The 27,193-nt window shown below is 36.4% G+C and overlaps 1 protein-coding gene across 1 annotated transcript in view; it reads left to right on the top strand.

Moving 5' to 3' along the window:
- Window positions 1-6,677: 6,677 nt before the first annotated feature.
- Window positions 6,678-27,193, top strand: part of LOC107557316 (receptor tyrosine-protein kinase erbB-4-like) — a 141,575-nt gene continuing 121,059 nt past the window's right edge. The window contains exon 1 of the mRNA XM_016240702.1: window positions 6,678-6,723. Coding sequence (XP_016096188.1) covers window positions 6,678-6,723 — 46 coding nt within the window. The remainder of the gene's footprint in view (window positions 6,724-27,193) is intronic.

The following is a 27,193-nucleotide window of genomic DNA, read 5'->3' as shown; positions in this document are numbered from 1 at the left end:
GCAAGTATGGAGAACAGCGATAGATGGACGGACGCTGAAGTGCAGGCACTTGTAGCACTGCCAGTTGTCGTTGGAGATTCTTAGTCCTCCTTTCCGTTCTTTCAATCGCTTTACGTATATGTCGACTTTCCATGTCCATTATTGTGAAACCCGCAAGACACAATAAAAACACAGCTCCGATCACAGCGTCCTCCATCCTCCTGTTGTTAATGTTGTTCTTCTTTGTTTCTGTTGTTGAACACCGCGCACAAATGACGACGCTGTCGACCAGCTTATGTCACTTCTTAGTACACACTGTCGGTGCGAATGCAACCATTTAAATGGTACTGGGAAATAGTTCGCGCAAAATCGTCCCAGTACTTTAGTACTGTACATTTAGTTCTGGAACTAAAGCGGTGCGAAAGGCCCTATTTTAAAACACCCTTATGGACCAGAGCTAAATCTCAGAGCAGCCATGCGTCTCTTGACCAGAAGAGATCGCAATGATTGACAGCTTCTAGTGTGACACAGTGAGAGCTGATGCTTGTGTCACTTCCTTCATTAGCGGGTTCCTCTGAGAGAAACCACCAGCACACAGAATCCCTAATTAGCACAAAGCTATCGTTGCTCTGACTCACAGAATAATGGGTGGTCATTCTCGAGGTCCCTCTTTAAAAAAAATTCTCAGGCACTTTGAATCATTTAACTCCTCATGCATTTAACTCCTTATTGATCCCAGAAGACTCTGCTCCAAACTCTGAATTGTTTACTGTCTGCATGGGCAACTACTTTCTAATGAAGCACAACGAACATGGAACAAATAAATAACTTGGAATTTCCTTTATGAGGAGCGATCCATTATTTTAGTCATTTTTTATTTATTTATGTATTTTAGCTAAAGAATCAATTTATACCATTTTGTCAGATTTTATTGGAGATTTGAAATTTTGCATAACAACATTCAAGTAGATAGGACATTTTCTATCTATATTTAGCAGGCATAAAAGTAAATCACTTGTTGTATTAACAATACCGTGGCTGCATAAATGGAGTTTTGAATCACTGTTGCATTTTAGCATTAGCATAGCTAGCATTGTATTTAAGCACAAATACCCACAAATACACTGTGGGAAGTGGTATATTTTAATTAGATGAAAATATATTCTGATAAATATATTTACTATTTTGGTACCACATATGATATGCAATACCATTAAAAAATGAGCTTGGTAAGATTTTTAATGTTTTTAAAAAGTCTATGATGGTCACCAATACTGTAGTAATTTGATCAAAAATATAGTAAAATAGTAATATTGTAATATATTGTATATTGTAATAAGCAACTGTTTTCTATTGTAATATGTTTTAATATTATATATTAAATATATTTTAAAACACGTATTTAAAAAAATTGATAAATTTAAAAATGTCACATGACCCATCAGAAATCATTCACTAATACTAATTTGGTGCAGAAACTTACCAACGTTGAAAATACAGTAAAACAGTAGTATTGTAATATATTATTACAATCAGTGTTGGGGGTAACGCATTACAAGTAACGCAAGTTACGTAATCAGATTACTTTTTTCAAGTAACTAGTAAAGTTATGCATTACTTTTTTAATTTACAAGAAAACATCTGAGTTACTTTTTCAAAAAAGTAACTCCAGTTACTTTGTTTTCCCATTTATTGACTGAGTCTCCTGTCCCTATATTGGGAGAAATCAGAAGTGCATAGGAGTTGTGTGCGCTGTGTGAACATGATGTTACTGTAGTTCTAGCCTAATGTGAATGTGCATTAATTCATCCCACTCACAAAAACAGATTTAGTATTCATCAAAATGAATTAAAACAGTGAAATGCAAACTCAGAATATGATGCAAACATGCAATAATTAAATGTGTTAAATAACACAAATGTATCTAATCCCATTTTATTAACCAATGTCTTTGCTGCCGACCTATGATGATCCAGTTCAACCATACTAATGAGCAAAAGTGACTTTAGATAAACGAACAATTGTGCTTCATTGTTTTTTTTTTATTGCTGAAGAGTGTTGAACCTTCTCCTGCGTTCTACTGTACAGACGTGAATTTACGTTTGCTTCAGCCTGAGGTTTATTCATTACACTTTTTGGTGTGAAAAGGCTTTTGCATTTGCTATAAATAGAACTTCTTATATTAAAAACAATCAAGCCCTGCTCATATTTAAAAAGTAACGCAAAAGTAATGCAAAAGTAATGTAACGCATTAATTTCCATAAAAAGTAACTAAGTAACATAATTAGTTACTTTTTGAGGGAGTAACCCAATATTGTAATGCATTACTTTTAAAAGTAACTTTCCCCAACACTGATTACAATTTATTGTAACTGGCTTTTTATATTACATTTATATTAAATATTTTTAAAACATATATATTAAAAATGTATAAATGTCACATGATCCTTCAGAAATCATTCTAATATGCTGATTTGCTGCTCAAGAAACATTTCTTATTATTATTAATGTTGAAAACATTAACATTGTACAGCTTAATAGTTCAAAAGAACAGCATTTATTTGAAATACAATGTTTCTGTAACATTGATCATTTTAATTTGTCCTTTGCGGAATAAAACTGTTAATTTCTTTAAAAATAATAAAAATTGTATTAACCCCAAACGTTTGCACGGTAGCATAGTAAAATTTCCCCTTTTTACTATCATTAATTTATCTGTGTTAATATATTATGACAGTTAACAGTTTCTTTTTTAATTATTTTAACAGTGGGTTAATCTGTATTAAGATTTATCTGCTTTTATATTCTACTATATATTCTTACTTGTTATGTTCATATATTAACTGTCTGATCTTGTAGACTATAGACTTTCTGTAGCTTGAGCAGTGGAGCATGATGGCGCTAGCTGCTCCAAGGTCACAAGTTCACTTTCCAGAGAATGCACATGGTAAATTCATATTTAAAATGCAACACAATACCTGCCAATTGAGTAAATCTAATGGTGATATCTTATCGGAAGTAGCATCCCTAATGCATGCCATAATGACAGCATTGTTGATGAGCAATTTAGTTGTGTGCTATTTTCTAACACACATGTGATTAATCGGGTTGCATCAGTGATTCAGTCACACATTGGGCTGGGATTTCCTAGACTCTGCCCACATTCATAGTGAGCAGACAGCATGGAGCTGGGTAACAGGGTCTGGCAGGGCTGGATACAATTTGGGCATGTAGTTCACCCACAGATGGTTGGACAGCACAAGCCCCACAGAGTTGGCACGCATTAGATCTCCATGTTTTGAGGATTGTCAGAAGACTATAACAACCTAGTCTCCTCTCATTTTAAATAATGCATCCTCTGTGGGGCTTAACATTTCGCTTTGACAGTTATAGCATGATTGTTTATTTCTTCTAAAGCTAAAGTCAGTTGTCTTGAAGCAATACTGCATCACTACATTTCAGTTATTAGCAATATGGGACAAGGTTTCAGGAATATGAAGTCAAGCATACCGTATAGCAGTGATCCTCAAATCCGGCTCGCGAGATCCACTTTCCTGCAGAGTTTAGCTCCAACCCTAATCAAACAAACCTACCTGTGATTTTCTTATGATCCTGAAGACATTGATTAGCAAACTCGGGTGTGTTTGATTAGGGTTAGAGCTAAAATCTGCAGGAAAGTGGATCTCGCGAGCCAGATTTGAGGATCACTACCGTATAGTGATCCATAAATTAGGTACAGCTTGGACAACATGACTTTGACTGCCTTGTGGGAAAGAGGGTCGTTTCCGACCCAGATTAATGTTCCTCTGTGCTTATTCTTCATTACAGTGTAAGGGTTAGTAATGATTATACTATAGGGGTCTTCACCTCTTTCAAGCTTTTAGTGGACTCCTTGGTGCATAGAGAGAGTGTACTGTATATTACCATATTATTGTATTTGGATACTTTATTTTGATGGTTGCATTGCAGAGGCATTAAAATAATCATTACTGACGATCAGAGTCATATGTTTGTACATTACAGTTTAATTTTACTTATACATTTTAATGTGGAAGGTCCAATCAATTGTAACTTTGGTTGATGTAAACTTGATATTGTATTTTAAATATAGGGACTGTTTATTTATTTAGCACATTATAGCGATTTACAGTGGTAATTTAAAGTATTTTAAATAGATAAAAAAAAAAAACTAGAATAGAAAATATCCAAAAAGTGAAGATCTTAAGAACAATATGTATATATTTGTATTATTATTATTAATAATTTATATTTTATTTTTTCTGTATGTATATTTTATAACATTTCACAGTGGTAAGTCAAAGTGCTTTGAGTAGATAAATGAAAAAATAGAATAGAAAATATACACAAACATTTATGTATTTATTTATTTATTTTACAAAAACTGTTCATCAAATAAATAAATGCATACATACATAAGTAAGTAATTGAGTGTTTCATTTGCAGTGTAATGATGAATTTCATTCTCCAATCACAAAACTTCTATGTTTTGAGATTTTTTTCCCCCTGTGTTTGTTGGTTGGCATGAACAAGCATACAAGGGTTAGATCTTTGACTTACAGTGAATACTTTGTTTTATTTATTTATTTTATTTTATTTTTTTACTTTTTTTGTCATGGTGGCAGTGATGATGTGATAAAATTATAAGGATCTTGATTTCAGTGTTGGAGGTAAGCATGTTTAACTAACTTAAGCTCACAGAAACTTAATCATTTTCAAATTGTGTACTTTTCCAAACTTGTCTTTTCAGTGAGTAGTTAATGTACTCCGCTTTACAGCCGAGTGAGCTGGGTGAATAACTAAACAAGCTACATGATCATTTCTGTCATGTGTAGCATTGAAAAAATTGATTCTTGTGCAAAATACTGTATTTAAACAAACATTGCGTATTCATATTGATTTCTGTACTATAGAACTAATAGTGGGTTTATACAGTTCATCGCTGTGGATGGCATAACTGTTGTACTCACTAATGCGTCACCATCAGTTGTGGCAAGTGATCTGGTAGCTTCTGTCTTGGCTTTGCCGGCCCACACAGGCTGTGTGTAGCTGAGACTCTGTGTGCCAGTCGTGCTCAGAGAAGGGAGAAATGAGTGGCAGGTGGACACGTTTACTCCCAGCATGCCTGTTGCTGGCAAAGGATTGACACAGTCTCCCTACTGTTGCCCAAACTGCTCTTGTTCCTTAAGCATGGCTTATCTGAACCTTTTTTATTTATTGATTATATTTTTTGCCTTAAATCAATTAATCAAGAATTGCATTCACCTTAAATAAACATATAAATGTGTCCTTATGTTATTATTTTTTTTATTTGACAGTGTAAAGCAGAATTCCTCAAAGCCACTTAGTCATTGTAAAATCACTGTATTGAGTGGCTTTTTTTCCTGTTATAAATAGGACAGCGATGGGAAAAAACACATGAATGTTCATTACATGGATATATATATTGACATTAGTAATCACAACTAGATTTTTCAACTAGTCTTTTCCTATATTTTTGCAAAATTCCTAAAACATATCTATACATACAATTAATTAGTTTCCAGGTGAAATGAACACTAGAGGCAGTAAAACACCGAGAGCCTTTATTCCTTTTCAAAACAAATAATAATTAAAGGGCAGATTGTTGAATAACAAATACTTATATTTATGTGGTTCCTTGCACAATACAAGATATTACCTCAGACATTTTTTTACTATAGTGCATGATTTGTAAACTAATACATTTTGATGTTTTTTTATCACATAACCAATGCCATATAAATGGGTTTTCTGACATAGTAAACTTGCTCGGTAGCTCACCTGGTCACTGCACTGCACTTCTGATACGAAGCAAACACGTACGAGTCCTGTGAAACAGAAGTTAAGATAAAAACAAAGACAGAACAAACTAAAATGGCATGGTTGCTTCAGAAAATGCATTTTTATCTTACTTTAGGTTTAGGTTTAGGTTAGGGTTTAGTGTAGGTGGTACATTAATTTTAAATGCGCCACTCACTGGACATTTTATTTCCCAACTGCCTCAAAACGCACAACAACCAGTGTAATAATACGTTGCCAGTTTCAAGTTTAACAGTTTGGATAAAACACAATGCTCTTTTAATGCTGGCCATTTCAATTTGAAAGTGACACAAAATGCACAAGAAGCAATGTAATATAATTTTACAGAAATGTCTCCACGTTTTTCCAGTGAGCCTGGCTTGTGATTTTTACACTTGCTGAAGAAAATGTGAGTGCTGTTTGACTGTACAAAAACAATCTAGATTGCTGTTGGTGGTTAAAAAGGGAATGAAAAGAGTTGCTAAGGTGTTGCTATGTGGTTGATTATTTGCAAAAGAGTGATATTCTGGTCCCCATGTTTCATGGTTTGTAGTAACTTGCTACTTAGAAAGATTGAACAAACAGTACCTTAAACAGTCAGATTTTAAAGCAATCCATTTTAAAATGGATTTTACTAAAGCGTGTAGGCAAAACATTTTGCCTGATCTTGCCTGAGCTCTTTCTGGACATGTTATTGTTCTGATGTCAGTGGTTTTGCTTTTTAAAAGATGTCTGTCAGAACAGCTGGATTTTTATAAGACTGAGGCCACCCTAATTTTCAACACAAGCGGATCCATCCACTGAAGGTGTCAGCACAGCTGATTTACGATGAATAAAGGCACCTCTACTCAGGCGTACAGATGGGAAATCTTGGTTTCCTTCTGTTGGCTCTACTGGAGCTGGAAGGTTGGTCAGATAAGGATTTTTCAAGGACTGTTGGGTGATATATGTCATCCACCAGGTGACTGAATATTTGCACCTGTTTATCCCTTGGTAAGAGTCAAGGGAGGTCTTCCATTAGCTTGGGCTTAGTGAGATTTTGAGAAGCTTACACCTTCTTGCTGTGTTCTTTTGCTTTATTGGTCAACAAATCGCTGTGTTTTGGGATTATATGCTGGAATGTGCTGATTCCCTGGTGTGTAAGTCTTCATGCACAATCATGGTGTGGGGCAAGTTTCCAAACAGGGGCTTTGCATTCATTTTGGCTTGAAGCTCACATAGTCCTTCATGGAAGTGCTTAAGAATGAATGGTTCTCAGCCAGTCATCTGTGGCATATTGCAGATTGTTTTAAAATTTAATTTTAATAAATAAATGAGTGAGTGAGTGAGTGAGTGAGTAAATGACTGACTGACTGAGTAAATGAATGAATGAATGAAACAGTTACAATTTACTAATTTTATATACTTATAAGTGCAAGAATGAAGAGTAATCACAATTCAATATGCAAATGTCATCTGTGGCATATTGCAGATTGTTTTAAAATTTAATTTTAATAAATAAATGAGTGAGTGAGTGAGTGAGTAAATGACTGACTGACTGAGTAAATGAATGAATGAATGAAACAGTTACAATTTACTAATGTTATATACTTATAAGTGCAAGAATGAAGAGTAATCACAATTCAATATGCAAATGCATGGACAAATCAAGCCTAATTGCAATTCATTATTCGAATATTACAATAATGCCGTCATGGCAATGATGGGTAAATGGGTTCTTTTCACATTTCAACTTAAGTTATTTGTACAAAATTTATATTAAATATACAAAATTTATATAAAGTGTATGCAGCTAAAAATAGTAAATGTAAAACTCAGTGTTGTTATTGTTTATTGAAATAAAGCAGAAATAAAATAAAATATAAATGTTAAATGAAAAACTTTAAAATCTAAATGAAAATTAGAAATATTGCCTTGGCAACTAACTTAAATAATAAAACTCAAATAAAAAGAAATGTAAAACTATTTAGAAATATTTTAAAATGAGTAATAATAAAAAAAATACTAAAACTTGAAAACTGAAAATATATATAAAAACTGATTCAAATGATTAATAAATATTGTAATAATATATACATATTAAATAATAAATATATATTAACCCCATTTTGGCATGGGGACATATATGACATACCCAAAATAAAAGGTTGCTGCTCATGAGTCTTTCTGACTAGATAGATAACCAACATATATTTACAAAGCTGACACTTGAAAGCTTACTGTTCAAGACTCAGAATTACTCAGGCTGTTATGAATATGAAGATATATAAGCTCAGACATAAAGAAAAAAATATTAATACATTTTTTAAATTTATTTTAAAAATGATGTGGCTATAGTGAATGTTTTTAGAAAAACAATGAAGCTGAAGCCACGAGTCTGCTCATGCTTCATTTCAAATTTGAGGATGTCATCTCTAAAACTTTGTCTCTGAAACATTTTCTAAGACCATGTCAACTGTGTTTTTAGAGAAGGCTAATAAAAGGCTAGTAAAATATATAGTGCAACCTGTAAGCTCCCCTGCATGCTATTGTCTGATGTCTGGCCCGGCAAACTGCCCCATTCGTGTTTCTATTGTCCTCACTCGACAACCCTTTCACACCTCTGCAAGGTATCAGATGTAATCCTCATTATTCTTTTTTTTTATTCAGCCATTATTAGCCTTTATTCTGGCAGTACATGATTTACCAATCCACATGGCTTTGATCCCAATATACATACACCCACCTATTATCTTTCTATATCATCTTTCTAGAAAACAAAACAAGACATTTTCTTGTGACCTTGCGTGAATTATTTTGTCAAAATACATCATGAAATATAATTGCACCTGTTCAGCAAAAATACAAAGTTTGTCTAGATCAAGTAAGAGAGTGATGTTTTAACATGCTGTGAATGTGAAACAACAATAATCTGAGGTCGCCGGCAATCTTTGCGTGTTAAGAGGATAAAATAACACTGCTATATGCTAGAGTAATCCTTAAACCTCTAACAACACCTACCTCTGATTAGTAATATTAAGAAGAAAATCATTGTTCACAACTGTGCATAAACTAAAAACTATTTGTTAATAAAAAGGTATGAGCCCTTCAAGCTACTGATTGTTTAAATAGAAAATACATCAACATAATTGTCAGTTTATTTTAGGGAGCATTTAATGATGCTAAAAAGCTCTTATTTAATAATGTAAAGTAGTTTTTAATTGTCAACTGGCAAGATTGTGCCAGCTAATTACAGAAATGGAGAGATCAGTTCAACACCATACAATCGGAGTTAATGCTTTGCAAATTATGGGCTGATGATGTTGGCCAGCACAGGCTTTTCCTGCTGTGCTGCTGCCGCTACAAGATTTCACTGTGTCTGGTTGTAAGGCTCATTTTTCTGCTTTGGTATATAGCTCAAGATGCCTTTGGTATATAACAAGTACAGTAGCAAATCTCAAAGCCCCCTCAAGTTGGAGTTCTGACTCGGAAACTTGGAGGAACCGCAACAACCCTGACTTCCAAATTCCAAAATGGCTGCTCAACTACTTTAACATTTTGCAAACATTATGGGGATATTACTGAAACAAGTAGCAACATTTAAAAAGTGTTAGATGAAATGTTCAACTAAATGCATGAGAAAAAAAAACATTCCATGTATGATGTAAAGATAATGTTTTTGTGGCAATGTTTTGAGTACATTATTAAAGATCAGATGACTCTGGGCGAATGTTCTGTTAATGTTACTGGAAGTACGATTGTTTATAACTTGGAAAGAACCCGAACAGTAGGGAACTTCTGAGAATGTTCCCTGTAGGCTACTTATAATGCTTGATCTATGTTTACTTTTCAAAATCATAATGGAAAGAATTTGCTGTAGTTTGGGATATTTGGAGTAGATACAGACAGGGGCATTTCAGGCTCAATCAAAAAAGTGTGTCCATATTTTGATACCTTTTTTGATACTGTATTGGAAATTAATATGGTCTTTACTTGCAGCACAGAGTTGTTCACAAGCTACATGCGCAATAAAGAGCTGGTTTGTTGTTGCAAACGATAGAAGACATTTGTCATTTGATTCCTACAATGGATTGTATAAATATCCACCACATCCAGTGCTCTTTTTGATTCCTTTCTTATAAAACATCTAGTTACTATTGTGCTGTTAGAAACCGCTGCAAATGATTCAGTGCATGAGTGAGCTGTCCTAACGAGTTATGCTGTATCCCAAGCAATTTCAGACCTTTTTGCAAACATGTTTGACCAATTAGATTAAAAGACTTATTAATACATCAATCCCATTGACACAAGGATATATCAGTAATATTTTACTGGGGCTTGTGCACCAGTAAAAAGGGCCCAAGCACCCATGGATATAGGCATGCAAAGAAAACTTAACTTAAAGAGAGTTCACCCAAAACTGAAGATTCTGTCATCATTTTCTCCCCCTCAAGTTGTTCCAAATCTGTATGAGTTTCTTTCCTCTGTTGAACATACAAGAAGATATTTTGAAGAATGTTGGTAACCAAACAGTTGCTGGTTGCCATTGACTTCCATCGCATGAAAAAAAAGTAAATGGGGACACATTCATCTTCTTTTGTCTTTAATAGAAGAAAGAAACTAATGCAGGTTTGAAGCAACTTGAGGGGGAGTAAATAATGACAGAATTTCCATTTTTGGGTGAACAATCCCTTCAAAGTTTAAACTCAAGTTGTGTGACAGTGGCATAAGAGGATGTATCGGGGTTGGATAGCTGCATCATGTAGCGATGTGATGGATGGTTGCATTATCTTTCTGACACTACAGATGGAATGCATATCTGCCTGTACACACTTTTCCTCAGCTGTTAATTAGCTTTTTATTTACAAGAGATGTGAAATACAGAATAAATAAATAAAACAACAACAACAATGTATTCAGTGTCATAATATATTCATTGAGCTAATAAAAAATAAACACAAACAGGAGGCTATTCATGCAAGTAGGCTAAATTACCATATCTAAGTATACCCACACATAAACATCTTTACATACCTACCAAATTACACGCACATGCAAATTATATTTCCCTCAAGCCTTTCAGTGTCAATTATGTTATGTACTGTGGAAACCTGTTTCTACCTCAGGATAACAATAAAAATAAGTAACTGTGACCATTTTCTTGCAATTGTGACTTTATCTCACAATTGTAACTTTATACCTTGGACTTGTTGCTTCATTTATCAAAATTATGATTTTATATCTCACTTAATTTCTTATTTTATTTTTTGTTTTAAGTTTCACTTTTTTTAGAAAAGTTTTTTTTTTTTTAGATTAGAGCTTGTGCATGACGACTCTTGTTGGTTTTGTATGACATTGGGCATTAGCTTTATCAAAATTCAATGTCATTGTTGTATAGTCTTGGCTTTGGCCCGAGAGCCAAACTGCCATTAGTTCAGTTAATAATGGAGTTAGGAGAGGAAAGTAAAATTGTGTGATATGGGATAACGCAATGTATGATATGCGTCCTAATTTATATCATTAATGCATGGATGCATCTAGGGCCAAAAGGGAGAAGGACACAAGAAAATCTTTTGACAGGTTCTGGCAACAAAATGCATGGCTCACCTTCTGTTTCTGTTCACATTCTATATACGTACTAGATAATACTTCATAGGTTGATGGGCTGTGCTACGTGGTGCTGCCTGCATGGGTTCAAAATGTATCTATATTTATTTGATTGAAAATACAAAAAAATACAGTAATATTACTGCAATTTAAAATAACTGTTTTCTGTTTTACTATATTTTGGCCTTACTGCCACTTTTGATCAATTTAATGGTGTCAGCTTTTTTTTTTTTATGGCAGATCTCAAAGCTGCCTTTTTGTAAAACTCAAGATTTTAGATTTTGAGGTCATGATGCAATACATTACTTTTTCCACAGGTCTAAAATCTGACACACTGCTGGGTTCATCCTCCATTCATTCATACTGGCTGGTCAGCAGCCTGGTGGGGTGAATCCAAGATGAATCTCTCTGTTAATCATAATCTGTGTTGACAGGTATGTTCAGTCGCTTGGCCTGGTGTTGGCGCCAGTCTCACTTTGCCAGCCTCTCAACTGTGGCTGCCACATGCAGCATATGGGACTTCAACTGGCCAAGTTTGTCATTGAACCCAACATGGATCCAAAACAAAACCCAGATTAAAGGTCACAAAGGTCAAAATTACACAGCAATTGCCACTTTTATGCCCTTAACAAACCTTTGGAAGATGTTGAAAAACGAGAGGCTATTTACTGAAGGCCAATGACAGTAATTGTACTTCTTCTTATAGGTGTAAGTGTGTTAGTTCAGTACAATTCTACATGTAGTAATAATAATAATAATAATAATAATAAGCATTATCATTTTATTCTTATTCATGATTATTGTTAGTAAAATATAATTGTTTCAGCCTTTTTGAAGACATTATAATAATAATAATAATAATAACAATAATAATAACAATAATATAGATGCTTAAATGCAATGCAAATTCTTCTTCTTCTTCTTCTAACAATAATCATGCATCTCTTAATTACAGTCATGGATGGGGCACAACATAAAAATAATAATCATCATCACCATTGCATTTGTCACGATGTAAGGGAATACACGCAAGGGGTCTAAACAAATGTGATTGACAGCCTTTTTTATTTTTATTTTTAAAATAAAAAAAGTCAGCAATGTTATTTTACTTCTGGGTAATAGTAATGCAATATTGGTAATACAATTGGGTTGTTGTGATGCAGTTAATGAAAAGGAAAGTGTCCTGTCAAAGGCATATGCAAAGATTCTTCTTTAATAAGAACAGCAACAACAACACCACACGTATTCCACGTTTGCGACTGTTTTCTGAACTTTTTTAACCTCTGCTAATTATTTGCCTTACCCCTGCACATAAAAGCTCTCAGGTGGGAAATTACTACCTTCAAGTAGTCAATTAGCCATTTTTATTCCATTAAACAGATTACTTAAGGATGCTGTCTTTGAAGACGCTTTCAAGGTAATGTCTCACATTTGCAGACCTCACAGTTCCTTTTTGATGTTTGCTCCTCCTCGCTGGAAGAACAGGGGGCACATCAAATAGTTCCTAAGTACTGGGAACCGGCCTTGATCTTGTTTGTGGAGTATTCTGTCGGGGATTTCTCTACAGATAAGGGGAGGGGTGCTGTGTCAACATCCACTAGTTTTTCTAGGCTTTTTAGCCACTCTACAAAACTTCACATTTTTAAGCCTCATTTTTCGAATGATAGTCTTTGTTGCAGCTATTAAAACAAGTGTTTCTTCTTTCTTGGCAGTAGGAATATTTGAAAAATCAAATCAAACAGAGTCTGATGAATTAAATGGAAAAATTAAGTCTGTAAGATGGTGCCACAAATTTGACGTGCATTGATTTGGAAAAAGCTTTTTTCTGCAACTGTGAAAGAGGAATTTCAGTTTTGTTTGTGGTTTTTGATTGCATGTGATGACATTTTCACACCTCTAGTGGGCTATCTTATTTTCAATGTTATTTTAGTATTATTTATATACTATTATAGTATATATTATAGGGCTGTGCAATTAATCACATGCGATTGCCATGCACATCTCATCAATAAAGCCGGTTCCGTGATTATCGAATCACCTGCGATAATAAACGCGGTATTGCCTAATTGTCAGTGAACTACGGCTCTGTGTAGTAAATGCTGCTCCATCTTAAAGCAGGTGATGGATATTTACTACTAATCACTGAACCGGCTTTACTGACGAGATGCGCATGATAATCGCATGCGATTAATTGCACAACCCTAATACATTAGTATTTTTATTTTTTATTTTTATATTTAAAATTTTTAACAATTTATTTTAAATATTTATATTTACTATATATTTATTTTATTTTTAGTAATATTAGCACTTAAACTTGTTTTATGCATTTATTGTATATTTTGTAATATTTTAATATGTCTAATTTTCATTGATATTTAAGTGTTTCATCAACATTTTTTATAATTTATTGTATTTCATCTCTATTTCAATTAATTTCAATTCAATAGATTTGGTTAAGAAAGGAAGAAATAAAAAAAAGAAAAACAACATTGTTATCCACTGATGCCATTATTGTATTATTTGCATACTGCATTATGACTGGTCTTGATTCTTGGTTGCATTTGCATATTGTATTTATGCTTTTGGCAGACACTTTTATCCAAAGTGACTTATTGTAACAAAGTTTGTAGATAATTGAAGAAGGAGGCGGGAACCGGTGAACATTTAAACATAACTTTAATAATAAAATAAACACAAAACTGAAAATAGCGCGACAGCCCCTCACGGACGACTGCCACGCACAAACAAAACCAAAACAACATAAATAGTCCAGGCGTGATCCTCTCTCGTCCTTTACTGTCGTTTCTCCTCCTTTTATCCTTCTGGAGCTCCTCCGTGGGACTCAAGACCGGTGAGTGGTGCAGGTGTTGCTCATTATCAATTACTCCACCAGCCTCGCTCCGTTCCCACGGCTCTCTGCCTCGCCCCACTCGTCACACTTATATTGCATGCAAGGTACACATTTATATTTTTTATATCAGTTCTTGCATCATGACATTAACACTGCTGAATAAGAAACTCACAAACAAACATTTGCACCTCAACATGCTTTAAACTTTTACACTATTCTTTTTCTGCCTTTTTCCTCCAGAAAATGCAATGTGATCGTTCCACCCAAGGCCTGCAAAACCTGACAAATACACATTTCACTCACCGAGCATCGAATAGTACAGTAACAACACTCTTATCTTGACATGGTTATTCTCTCAGCTCCAACCCTATTTAATGATTTACTCTGCTGAATCATTAATATTAACAATATTTGGATGAGTTGATCATCAGCCAAGGTTCAGTAGTCTTTCACTCTTGTTTCTCCGAACGAGCCAAACAACAACAACTGCAACAACAACAACAACTTTATTTCCGTTTTCGAAGATTTCCCTTTCTTGCCAAACCCACACACACTAGGTAGGTAGTCCCCGGTGGAGTGCCGTAGTGCTCTGGCAGAAGATGTGTATCCAAGGTCAGAGGCAGAGCCGAGTTCTCTGGGGAATCATTACTGCAGCCTGTCTGCTGTTGGGGCAAGATGAATGGAGCTGTGCTCAGTGTACTAAGCCTCGCCTTCAACACCACCACATCAAGGCCTTCTCTATCAGCGCTCATCTGTGTTTCTCAACACATATCTCCCTAACGGCTCTCTTTTGTTTATACAGCCTTTTCAGGAAAGGCACATGGGATAGTGGCAGGTTTTCCATGCTATTTCTATACCACTTCTTCTCAGGTGAAAATATAGTTGTAATTGACGCTTCAGGCACTTTGTGGCTTGCGAGACGAGTTCCTGGCTGGAAGAATCTTGCTTGACTAGAACTTGTAGTCAAAAAAAACTTTTGCCTCAGAAATAACTAGGGGGGGGGGGTTCAGAATAAAAGCCTTCTGAAGTGAATTGATGCATTTGTGTAAGAAAAATATCCATATTTAAAACCGTATAAACCGTAATCTCTAGCTTCCGTTAACTGTCGTACACGTTCACAAGAGAGTGGCGTTCCAGTGGATGACGTAGGACGTAGGTGTAGCACAAGTTCTGTTTAGAAGTGATGAACGCAGAAGCGAAGAGGAGAGAGCAAAACAAAACACCAGTCATGAATTAGAATTAGAAAACGAGGATTTGTAAAAAAAAATGTTGGAGGATTTCAATTGTGTTACCCTTAATAAATTACTCAGAGTCTTGATTAAAAGAAAGTTTATCGAATCACCATATACAAATGGTTTCGCTTTATTAAAAACAATAACTCATAAGCAAAATTCAAGAAAGTAACAGCGTATAGTCTTCACCCGTTTTTCGGCCCCGCAAAATCATAAAGCACTTGATTATATAGGAGATGGCATTACAAAATTCCTCTCCTGCAAAGCATCTATTCATACACTCCATTGGATAAATGCAAGACACACAAAACACTTGGTCACACCCCTTGTTTCAGCGAGTTGCCATTCCATTACATCATCACACTAAGCACAGCATATACATGTGCGTACATCTCCAAAAATATATGCGGAGAGGTTCAAACAAAGTTTATCTCCGATTTGTTAACACAGGATGTCTGACCTTTCTATGCTACCCACAATTATGTATCTATTCTACTACAACACAGCAACACCTTTGCAAAAATATACGAGCAAGTTTTCACATCTTAACATTTTCCATCTGTTCACTGTTAACCCAGATAGTGACACCTGCTCTCGCTTTTTGACAGGATGTCAGTTTAACCGTTTATACCTTTGGAAGTGGCGTTGGCTCTTTGAATCCTCAAACAGTCAACCTCACCTCGCAAAGTTTCCATCTTCAAATTAAACTCATTAACTTCAATAAATTGTTTAACCCTTTTCATCAACCGTTTATTTATACGTTCATGTTGACGAATTATCCGAAGAAGCTCCTTAACCATCAAGAGCATGTCCACCGTCTCCTGTCCGGTCACTTCTGCATCTCTTCTTCTCCATTTCTGCTTTCTTTTTTGCGTTCCGATGATGCCTCTTCTGCATGGAGTCTAAAAGCAGATCATTAATAGGAATCTCTCATTTACTTTTTTGGTTTAGTCTTCGAATATGTGGAGTTTGACCGGGAAATTGAATAATTCCTATTTCACAATATAAGCCTTTGCTGTAAACAAAACTTGGTTCTTAAAGACTAGCATATTCCCACTGGAGCTTACGCTACGCCTACGTCATCCACTGGAATGCCACTCTCTTGTGAAGTTTGAGAGACTTAAAGTAATTTAATAGTTTCACACATTAAAAAAAAATGTATTACAAGTTATTGTATTTTATGTCAAAATTAATAACTAAATATATATATATATATATATATATATACTAATACATCAATTTGCTAATTTAGAAATATGTATGTAACATTTATTTCAAAGTGAATTTGAGAAAACATGATTGAGGTCATGGGAATTTGTCTTTCGAGTGCTTCAAAGTGCTTTATTATTATGAATTTGTGTTAATGGGGTACATCTATGCATGGAAAACCATGTGGCATGAAATGTGCATAATATTTTATGTAAAATATGCAGTATTGTTTCATGGGGACATAAATTCCACCAAACTGTTGGAATGACCCAGAAGTGTGAAGTGTTTTTTCACTCTGTTGGCCCTTCATTACTGTGAACAGGAGGATTATGGCTATAGAAGACAAGAAGAATGATGAGATGCCATTGAATCAGACTGTGGGTGGCAAAGACTGGTCACTACACTTCTGTTATCTCATATAAATGATTACCCTTCTATTTTCATCACTGCTGCCATTTATCTGAGAGATGAGGGATGTTTTTGGATAGCGTATCTTTCTAGGGAAGCACAGACACATTTAGAATGACAAAGTGTAAAACACAACAGGATTAAACTCTGCTGTTTAAATGGTTGCTTAGGCATTCACAGTGTGTGAGATGATAGGATGTTGTACTTTACTGAATTGATCATGAAAAAAAAAATCAGAAATGCAATCAAAAATTTCTGCTTTGTGTTTTACTGCAGAAAGTAGAGTAACAAATTTTGCCTGTAAATTAAGTGCCATGTTCGGTATAATGGTTTCACATGGTTCAGCATGGAAATCAGCCTGATTTAGCATCCTGGAAAGTTCAATAAAGGGGAAATTTGGGGCCTGTTTAAATTAGTCTCTGAGATTTCGTCTTTGTAACACCCTCAGGCAGCTATTTTCTAGATATGCAAGTACAGTTCCTTTCTATTTAAAAAAGGACATACCGAAATCCCCATTCGTTTCAGCAAATTATTAATTAAATATGACAGCAGTTTCACCCCAAATTATGCCCATTTAGCTCAAATTTGGCAAAACAAAAATGCATTTATTTTAGTACTTCAACGTCAACTTATTTTGTTTCAGGTAGTTGCCAACGCAATATTTTTAATCTTCTTTTTCTTCTTCCTCTTCTTCTTCTTTCTTCTATTTTCAACCAGAAATGTGAAATCAAATACTGCTTTGTGTTTTACTGCAGGAAGTAGAGTAACATGAACATTTTTGGTTCCACAGCATGAAAATCAACTCAAGTTAACATCTTAAAGCTCACAATAGGGAAAATTTGGGGCATGTTTAAATTGTAGTCTTTGAGATTTCATCTTTGTTACACCCTCAGGCAGCCATTTTTTTTAGACATGCAAGTACAGCTCGTATCTATTTAAACTGGGAAAGACTGAAATTCCCAAGCGTTTTTTTTATTTATTTCAGCAGCAAATTACTAATTAAATATGACCGCAATTGCATCACAACTTTTGCCTCTTTAGCTCAAGTTTGGCTAAACAAAGATTCATTTTTTCATCTTGACAAATGAGTTTGGACTATGGAACGATTTTCCGGACAATTTTCAAATAGAATAGCAAATTGTATTTTCAATTGCATTTTCAATATGTGGATGCATAAATTGTGACATAATCCAAATGCAATTGCAAATCCTGCATTACCGTTTGCATTTTCGCTTTTGCGAACGCACAGTGACTGCCAAATTTCAAATGAAAAAGCAAAGTCCATTTGCAACTGTATTTCCCATGTCTTAGGAGTTACGAGCCTGTCATATTTAAATAGCAATATTAATTACCACGTCTGCTTTTTCACTCTCGCTGCGTTGCGCATGTAACCTGCCAAAACTCAAATGGAATCGCAATTCCTTTTGCATTTGAATTTCCAATGTCTACATGGAAAGCTGTCAATCAATGTGAGGGGGCGGGGCTATACTAGGGGGCGTGTTTGTGTTGGGAGGTGACGTCACTCACAGACAACCTTGCCGAATGCTCTGATCAATGGAGGTAATCGGTAAAGGCTCCGCTAAAGGCAGATACCAATCAGTTCCGTACCTGTGTGAACGAACAGACAGTGCAACCATCTTGGCACAAAACATAATTCAGTCTTTTTTACCCCAAATGTAGCGATTATCCCCTGCTAACAGCGGGAGCCACAACGGTAAGCACATTAGGTCAATATTCACTATTAACCAAACGCTTGCACCTGTCTCAGCATCTCTCACTGTTTACAATCACTTACACTTTTAATCCATAATAGAGAGTGTGTCACACCTGCCTCAAGACCTTTTACCGTTTGCACTCCACTTGACGCACTTAAGCAAACAAACCTAAGGTAAGTATTTACCTATTTGCAGCTTATATCTTATTTCTATCTAATAGCCTATGTGCACCTGCCTCAAGATCTCTCAGTCTGTTTACGATCCGATAGCATGTGACAAAACAGAAAATGCTGCTACTCTTACTCTGCCTGCCCCAGACGACACTTCACCAGTCAGATCTAGGTGCAGCTGTCACAGAACACGCCACAGCCAAGGCAAGATAACATTAAAAATCATGTGCATCAATCACGTGTCCAGTGGCTGTAAATAGTGAGAGATCTTGAGGCAGGCGCAATGCTTTGGTGCCACCTACGGGACGCAAACTCAATAACGGATTAATGGCTGTGAATAAAATATAAAGTAAGGTGGAAAATAAGTATAGATTTGCACTGTCTGTTTGTTTAAGTGCATCAAGTGGAGTGCAAACGGTAAAAGGTCTTGAGGCAGGTGTGACACACGCTCTATTACGTGTTTGTGTTTGTGAGAAGCTATAGGATTCTAGTGATATGACTCCATCAAACCTTGACATATGCTATTATGAAATAAGATTACAGATGTGCAATGAAATTACTCAGATATGGTGAGAAGAGCAACACACAAACACATGACAACACAAAGTCTGGAGAGGGGTTGCAGAAATAACTCTTATGACAGTTTAATGCATGCAAACATTCGTCAGCAGCACATCTGGTACAGGTGGCATTACCCAGGACAAAAAAAATCACTTTTTTTTCACTCTGCTAAACACTGTGGCTTTTCTGTCTATAGCAGAATCTATCCCTAAATCTTTTCTTGCCAGACCTTCTCAAACCCAAACTACAAAGTGTCTTAGACGTCTTTTATTCTGAGCATGACCTTTAAAAGCTCCATGAAATCAGAAGGAGATAGTTTTGTGGTTCTTTTATTCCACGTCTGTTAGCTTTGAGGACGGTTATACTGGTACACAGATCACAAAAACTACATTATGCAGTTTTAGTTTAAAAATATATATTTTGAATCTAGGGCAATGGACCAAAAAACTGCACAAATATACAGTACAGATTTCTGGAAATTAAAATGGAAATTAAAATCAGTCTGTCTGTCTGTCTGTCTGTCTATCTATATCCATCTACCTTGGGTATAGAAAAGAATCATCCCCCCTTTAAAATAATCACATTTTGTTGCTTTGCAGCCTGAAATGAAGACGGACACAGTTTTTGTTTTATCCATCTGTATTTATTCAGTGCCTCTTATAACATCCAAGTGAAATATATAACTCCAAAAAAAACAAAAAACAGGTTCACCCCCTTTTGTCAATATTTTGTTGAACCACATTTTGCCTTACAGTCTTTAGTCTGTTGAGATATGTCTCTACTAACGTTGCACATCTAGACTTTGCAATATTTGCCCACTCTTCTTTGCAGAACTGCTCAAGTTCATTTAAATGTGATGGTGATCGTTTGTGGACTGCAGTCTTCAAGTCATTCCACAAATTTTCAATGGGGTTTAAGTCTGGGTTCTGACTAGGCTATGCAAGGACCTAGTCAAGGCCCTTTTTCTCCTATAACTACTGTGTGGTCATTTTTGCTGTGTCCTTTGGGTAATTGTCATGTTGGAAGGTAAACCTTCTTCCCATTGACAACTTTCTGGCAGAGGGCAGCAGATTTTCCTCAAGGATTTGATGGTATTTTGCCCCATCCATCTTTACTTCTATCCTGACAAGTGCTCCAGTCCAGGCTGCAGAGAAACACCCCATAACAGGATAACACCACCTCCATGCTTTACTGTAGGAACAGTGTTATTTGGATGGTGAGCTGTACTGGATTTCCGCCAGACATATAATTTGGTATTGAGGCCAAATAATTTGCCTTAAACATCTGCCTCAGAATCTTCAAGGTGTGTTTTGGGAAAGATCAGTCATGACTGCATGTGGCCTTTCTTGAGGAGTGGCTTTTTTCTTGCAACTCTCCCATACAAGCCACACTAATGGAGAATTTGTGATATTGTTGTCACATGCACACAATGACCACTCTTTGTCATAAATTCCTGCAGCTGCTTCAGAGTTGCTGTAGGCCTCTTGGTCTCCTCTCTGAGCAGTATCCTCCTGGCTCTTTCATCCAGTTTGGAGCGACGTCCTGATCCAGGGAGGGTCTGTGTCATACCAAATACCTTCCAATTCTTAACAATAGACCTCAATATGCTTCTAGGTATTGATAAAGCCTTTGAATTTTTTTTTATCCATCTAGTGAATTTGAAATCAGAAGGAGATAGTTTTGTGGTTCTTTTATTCCACGTCTGTTAGCTTTGAGGACGGTTATACTGGTACACAGATCACAAAAACTACATTATGCAGTTTTAGTTTAAAAATATATATTTTGAATCTAGGGCAATGGACCAAAAAACTGCACAAATATACAGTACAGATTTCTGGAAATTAAAATGGAAATTAAAATCAGTCTGTCTGTCTGTCTGTCTGTCTATCTATATCCATCTACCTTGGGTATAGAAAAGAATCATCCCCCCTTTAAAATAATCACATTTTGTTGCTTTGCAGCCTGAAATGAAGACGGACACAGTTTTTGTTTTATCCATCTGTATTTATTCAGTGCCTCTTATAACATCCAAGTGAAATATATAACTAAAAAAAAAACAGGTTCACCCCCTTTTGTCAATATTTTGTTGAACCACATTTTGCCTTACAGTCTTTAGTCTGTTGAGATATGTCTCTACTAACGTTGCACATCTAGACTTTGCAATATTTGCCCACTCTTCTTTGCAGAACTGCTCAAGTTCATTTAAATGTGATGGTGATCGTTTGTGGACTGCAGTCTTCAAGTCATTCCACAAATTTTCAATGGGGTTTAAGTCTGGGCTCTGACTAGGCTATGCAAGGACCTAGTCAAGGCCCTTTTTCTCCTATAACTACTGTGTGGTCATTTTTGCTGTGTCCTTTGGGTAATTGTCATGTTGGAAGGTAAACCTTCTTCCCATTGACAACTTTCTGGCAGAGGGCAGCAGATTTTCCTCAAGGATTTGATGGTATTTTGCCCCATCCATCTTTACTTCTATCCTGACAAGTGCTCCAGTCCAGGCTGCAGAGAAACACCCCATAACAGGATATCCATGCTTTCATGCTTTACTGTAGGAACAGTGTTATTTGGATGGTGAGCTGTACTGGATTTCCGCCAGACATATAATTTGGCCAAATAACCAAATAATTTGCCTTAAACATCTGCCTCAGAATCTTCAAGGTGTGTTTTGGGAAAGATCAGTCATGACTGCATGTGGCCTTTCTTGAGGAGTGGCTTTTTTCTTGCAACTCTCCCATACAAGCCACACTAATGGAGAATTTGTGATATTGTTGTCACATGCACACAATGACCACTCTTTGTCATAAATTCCTGCAGCTGCTTCAGAGTTGCTGTAGGCCTCTTGGTCTCCTCTCTGAGCAGTATCCTCCTGGCTCTTTCATCCAGTTTGGAGCGACGTCCTGATCCAGGGAGGGTCTGTGTCATACCAAATACCTTCCAATTCTTAACAATAGACCTCAATATGCTTCTAGGTATTGATAAAGCCTTTGAATTTTTTTTTATCCATCTAGTGAATTGTGCTTGCCCACAACTTTATCCCAGAGATCTTTTGACAATACCACCCTTGATTGTTTGATTCAGTTGCACTTCCAAGGACTGAAATTCTCCAGGAAAGCTCTTTTCACGCTGAGCTAATCAAAATGACCACAACTGATCACAGTTGAAAGTCAAAAGGCTTTGTGTGCCAACGAGAAGGTGATTAGCTACACCTGATTCAGTTTACAAGTAATTTTTTAGGACGTCTAATCCTTTTTCCAACTCAGTTATTCTGTTTGGATGTTATAAGTTGCACTGAGTAAATACAGCTGTATAAAACAAAAACTGTGTCTGTCTTCATTTCAGGCTGCTAAGCAACGAATTTTTTATTATTTTTGGGGGTGATTCTTTTCTATATACCTACTGTACTAACAGGTTTTATAGACCCTAGATTAAGTTGCATGCCCACACAAAATGAGTGGACAGCTCTCCTGCTCTTAATCAGCACAAACCAACTCTGCTGCCACCACTTAGCCGCACATATACAAGCACACATTCACCCAGAGACACCCGCTTTCCCCCAAAATCCCCTATGGAACATCTGACAGCTCTGCCTTGAGCTTGTGATCCATCTCTGGGAGCCACAACACCCAGTGCAATTATTCTTTCTTGCTGAACAAAAGATGTCTAGCACCGGCTCTGGCTAATGTAACAGGGTTTGATAATGTTAAACTATTTATTTGATTTCCCTTGCCAGATTTGTCCTAGTACTAGAACGATTTGGGAAAAGTGAATATTAATATTAAAGGTTCATATTTAAAAAATAAAAAATGCTATCTTATCTATCTATCTATCTATCTATCTGTCTGTCTGTCTGTCTGTCTATCTATCTTATCCGTCTATCCATCTATCCGTCTGTCTGTCTGTCTGTCTGTGTCTGTCTGTCTGTCTGTCTGTCTGTCTATCTATATCCATCTACCTTGGGTATAGAAAAGAATCATCCCCCCTTTAAAATAATCACATTTTGTTGCTTTGCAGCCTGAAATGAAGACGGACACAGTTTTTGTTTTATCCATCTGTATTTATTCAGTGCCTCTTATAACATCCAAGTGAAATATATAACTAAAAAAAAAACAGGTTCACCCCCTTTTGTCAATATTTTGTTGAACCACATTTTGCCTTACAGTCTTTAGTCTGTTGAGATATGTCTCTACTAACGTTGCACATCTAGACTTTGCAATATTTGCCCACTCTTCTTTGCAGAACTGCTCAAGTTCATTTAAATGTGATGGTGATCGTTTGTGGACTGCAGTCTTCAAGTCATTCCACAAATTTTCAATGGGGTTTAAGTCTGGGCTCTGACTAGGCTATGCAAGGACCTAGTCAAGGCCCTTTTTCTCCTATAACTACTGTGTGGTCATTTTTGCTGTGTCCTTTGGGTAATTGTCATGTTGGAAGGTAAACCTTCTTCCCATTGACAACTTTCTGGCAGAGGGCAGCAGATTTTCCTCAAGGATTTGATGGTATTTTGCCCCATCCATCTTTACTTCTATCCTGACAAGTGCTCCAGTCCAGGCTGCAGAGAAACACCCCATAACAGGATAACACCACCTCCATGCTTTACTGTAGGAACAGTGTTATTTGGATGGTGAGCTGTACTGGATTTCCGCCAGACATATAATTTGGTATTGAGGCCAAATAATTTGCCTTAAACATCTGCCTCAGAATCTTCAAGGTGTGTTTTGGGAAAGATCAGTCATGACTGCATGTGGCCTTTCTTGAGGAGTGGCTTTTTTCTTGCAACTCTCCCATACAAGCCACACTAATGGAGAATTTGTGATATTGTTGTCACATGCACACAATGACCACTCTTTGTCATAAATTCCTGCAGCTGCTTCAGAGTTGCTGTAGGCCTCTTGGTCTCCTCTCTGAGCAGTATCCTCCTGGCTCTTTCATCCAGTTTGGAGCGACGTCCTGATCCAGGGAGGGTCTGTGTCATACCAAATACCTTCCAATTCTTAACAATAGACCTCAATATGCTTCTAGGTATTGATAAAGCCTTTGAATTTTTTTTTATCCATCTAGTGAATTGTGCTTGCCCACAACTTTATCCCAGAGATCTTTTGACAATACCACCCTTGATTGTTTGATTCAGTTGCACTTCCAAGGACTGAAATTCTCCAGGAAAGCTCTTTTCACGCTGAGCTAATCAAAATGACCACAACTGATCACAGTTGAAAGTCAAAAGGCTTTGTGTGCCAACGAGAAGGTGATTAGCTACACCTGATTCAGTTTACAAGTAATTTTTTAGGACGTCTAATCCTTTTTCCAACTCAGTTATTCTGTTTGGATGTTATAAGTTGCACTGAGTAAATACAGCTGTATAAAACAAAAACTGTGTCTGTCTTCATTTCAGGCTGCTAAGCAACGAATTTTTTATTATTTTTGGGGGTGATTCTTTTCTATATACCTACTGTACTAACAGGTTTTATAGACCCTAGATTAAGTTGCATGCCCACACAAAATGAGTGGACAGCTCTCCTGCTCTTAATCAGCACAAACCAACTCTGCTGCCACCACTTAGCCGCACATATACAAGCACACATTCACCCAGAGACACCCGCTTTCCCCCAAAATCCCCTATGGAACATCTGACAGCTCTGCCTTGAGCTTGTGATCCATCTCTGGGAGCCACAACACCCAGTGCAATTATTCTTTCTTGCTGACTTTACCTGGAAAACATAATTGAAAGAAGCTGTTTTTATTCATACCACTTAAAGTAAATCTTTAAAGAGGAAAAATTAAAACTCAAACAAGTCAGTTTCCTGATGTTATTATGACACAATAAATTAATAGACTATCAAGGGAAAACTTTAGTGGGAAACTGGGCAACTCTGTTGCTTACTCTTTACAAACTTACTAGGATAAACTTCAGTGATGACGCACTAATGGGCCAATTAACATGGTTCCAAAAAGAAGGGATTGAGTGTTTTGGTGTTGCTGTAACCACAAATTTGTGGGTGATATATGAATTTTCCCAACATGTCCTTAAGACACTTAACCCTAAAGGTTGTTCCATTTCACTTACAGTGTGCATATACACCTTAAGAAGTCCTTTATTCATATAATAATTAGAATAATATAACAATAAAATGGATCTATCCATCCATCCATCCATCAGAAGCTTTCTTCAATTATAAAACATTGCGAAACTGAAACATCTTCTGTCTGTTAATGATTTGGAAGTTGTTGTGCATGGTTTACTGTAAAGCACTTTGTCCAACATGTCTTAAATGTGATCTAAATGTTCCAAAAAGAAGGGATTGAGTGTTTTGGTGTTGCTGTAACCACAAATTTGTGGGTGATATATGAATTTTCCCAACATGTCCTTAAGACACTTAACCCTAAAGGTTGTTCCATTTCTGTGCATATGTGCATATACACCTTAAGAAGTCCTTTATTCATATAATAATTAGAATAATATAACAATAAAATGGATCTATCCATCCATCCATCCATCAGAAGCTTTCTTCAATTATAAAACATTGCGAAACTGAAACATCTTCTGTCTGTTAATGATTTGGAAGTTGTTGTGCATGGTTTACTGTAAAGCACTTTGTCCAACATGTCTTAAATGTGATCTAAATGTGATCTTTCTATCTATCTATCTATCTATCTATCTATTTTTTATTTAATTTAATTTAATTTTCCTGCACATTGCATCAGCTCCATCCAGTCCTTTCAAGGTTCCAAGCTTGAGAAAACCTTTACCGAACTCTGCAGTTAGGCCTATTTATGGTCTGAAAAGCAAGGTGTGCTGTGATTGGCCAGCTATCCAGTGCATTGTGATTGAAGTGACATGACATGTGGCCAAGTATGGTGACCCATACTCGGAATTAGTGCTCTGCATTTAACCCATCCAAAGTGCACACACACAGTGAACACACACACACCGTGAACACACACCCGGAGCAGTGGGCAGCCATTTTTTTGCTGCAGCGCTCGGGGAGCAGTTGGGGGTTCGGTGCTTTGCTCAAGGGCACCTCAGTCGTGGTATTGAAGGTGGGAGAGAGCGATGTACATTCACTCCCCCCACCTACAGTTAGTGTGGGGTTACAACCTTTGGGTTACGAGTCCGACTCTCTAACCATTAGGCCACGACTTCCCCACATGTATTGGCCGAATACCTCAAGCGTGTGACTGAAATGTTACGCCCCTTACCATACTGTGATGCTGTGTCCCGGCCGGAGCGATGATTTTTTTTAGTAATTACGGATTATAATGACTTATACTGTCTTTTTACGCTTTGCGTTGCATCGTGCCGCGTAAACATAAATCCACGTCTGCATTTGTGATCGGAGAAATGACAAACAACAAACGCTACTCTACATTCCTCAAAACTCGCGTTTAATTCTTCAGTGGCAAATTCTTTAAATATGAAAACGTACTAACAGTCTGTAAGTCAGAACAGCCGGTATTGTAGTCTACTCTCCCAGGATCAGGAAACAGTCCTCCATAAAATGCGCTGCACACATTTGAATATTTGGGTTGAACTGTTCTGGAACAGTGTTGTAAATACAACTTAACCACTGATTTCTAGTCGTGTCCTCTTTTGGAAGGCCAAACAAAGTAGTTTCGCTTTCACAACGAAACACACAGCGTCACACA

This window comes from Sinocyclocheilus grahami, unplaced genomic scaffold (assembly GCF_001515645.1).
Source record: "Sinocyclocheilus grahami isolate Dianchi unplaced genomic scaffold, SAMN03320097.WGS_v1.1 scaffold598.1, whole genome shotgun sequence".
Lineage (NCBI taxonomy): Eukaryota > Metazoa > Chordata > Actinopteri > Cypriniformes > Cyprinidae > Sinocyclocheilus > Sinocyclocheilus grahami.
Note: the sequence above shows the minus strand (reverse complement) of the source record. Positions and strands in the feature narration are given on the sequence as shown.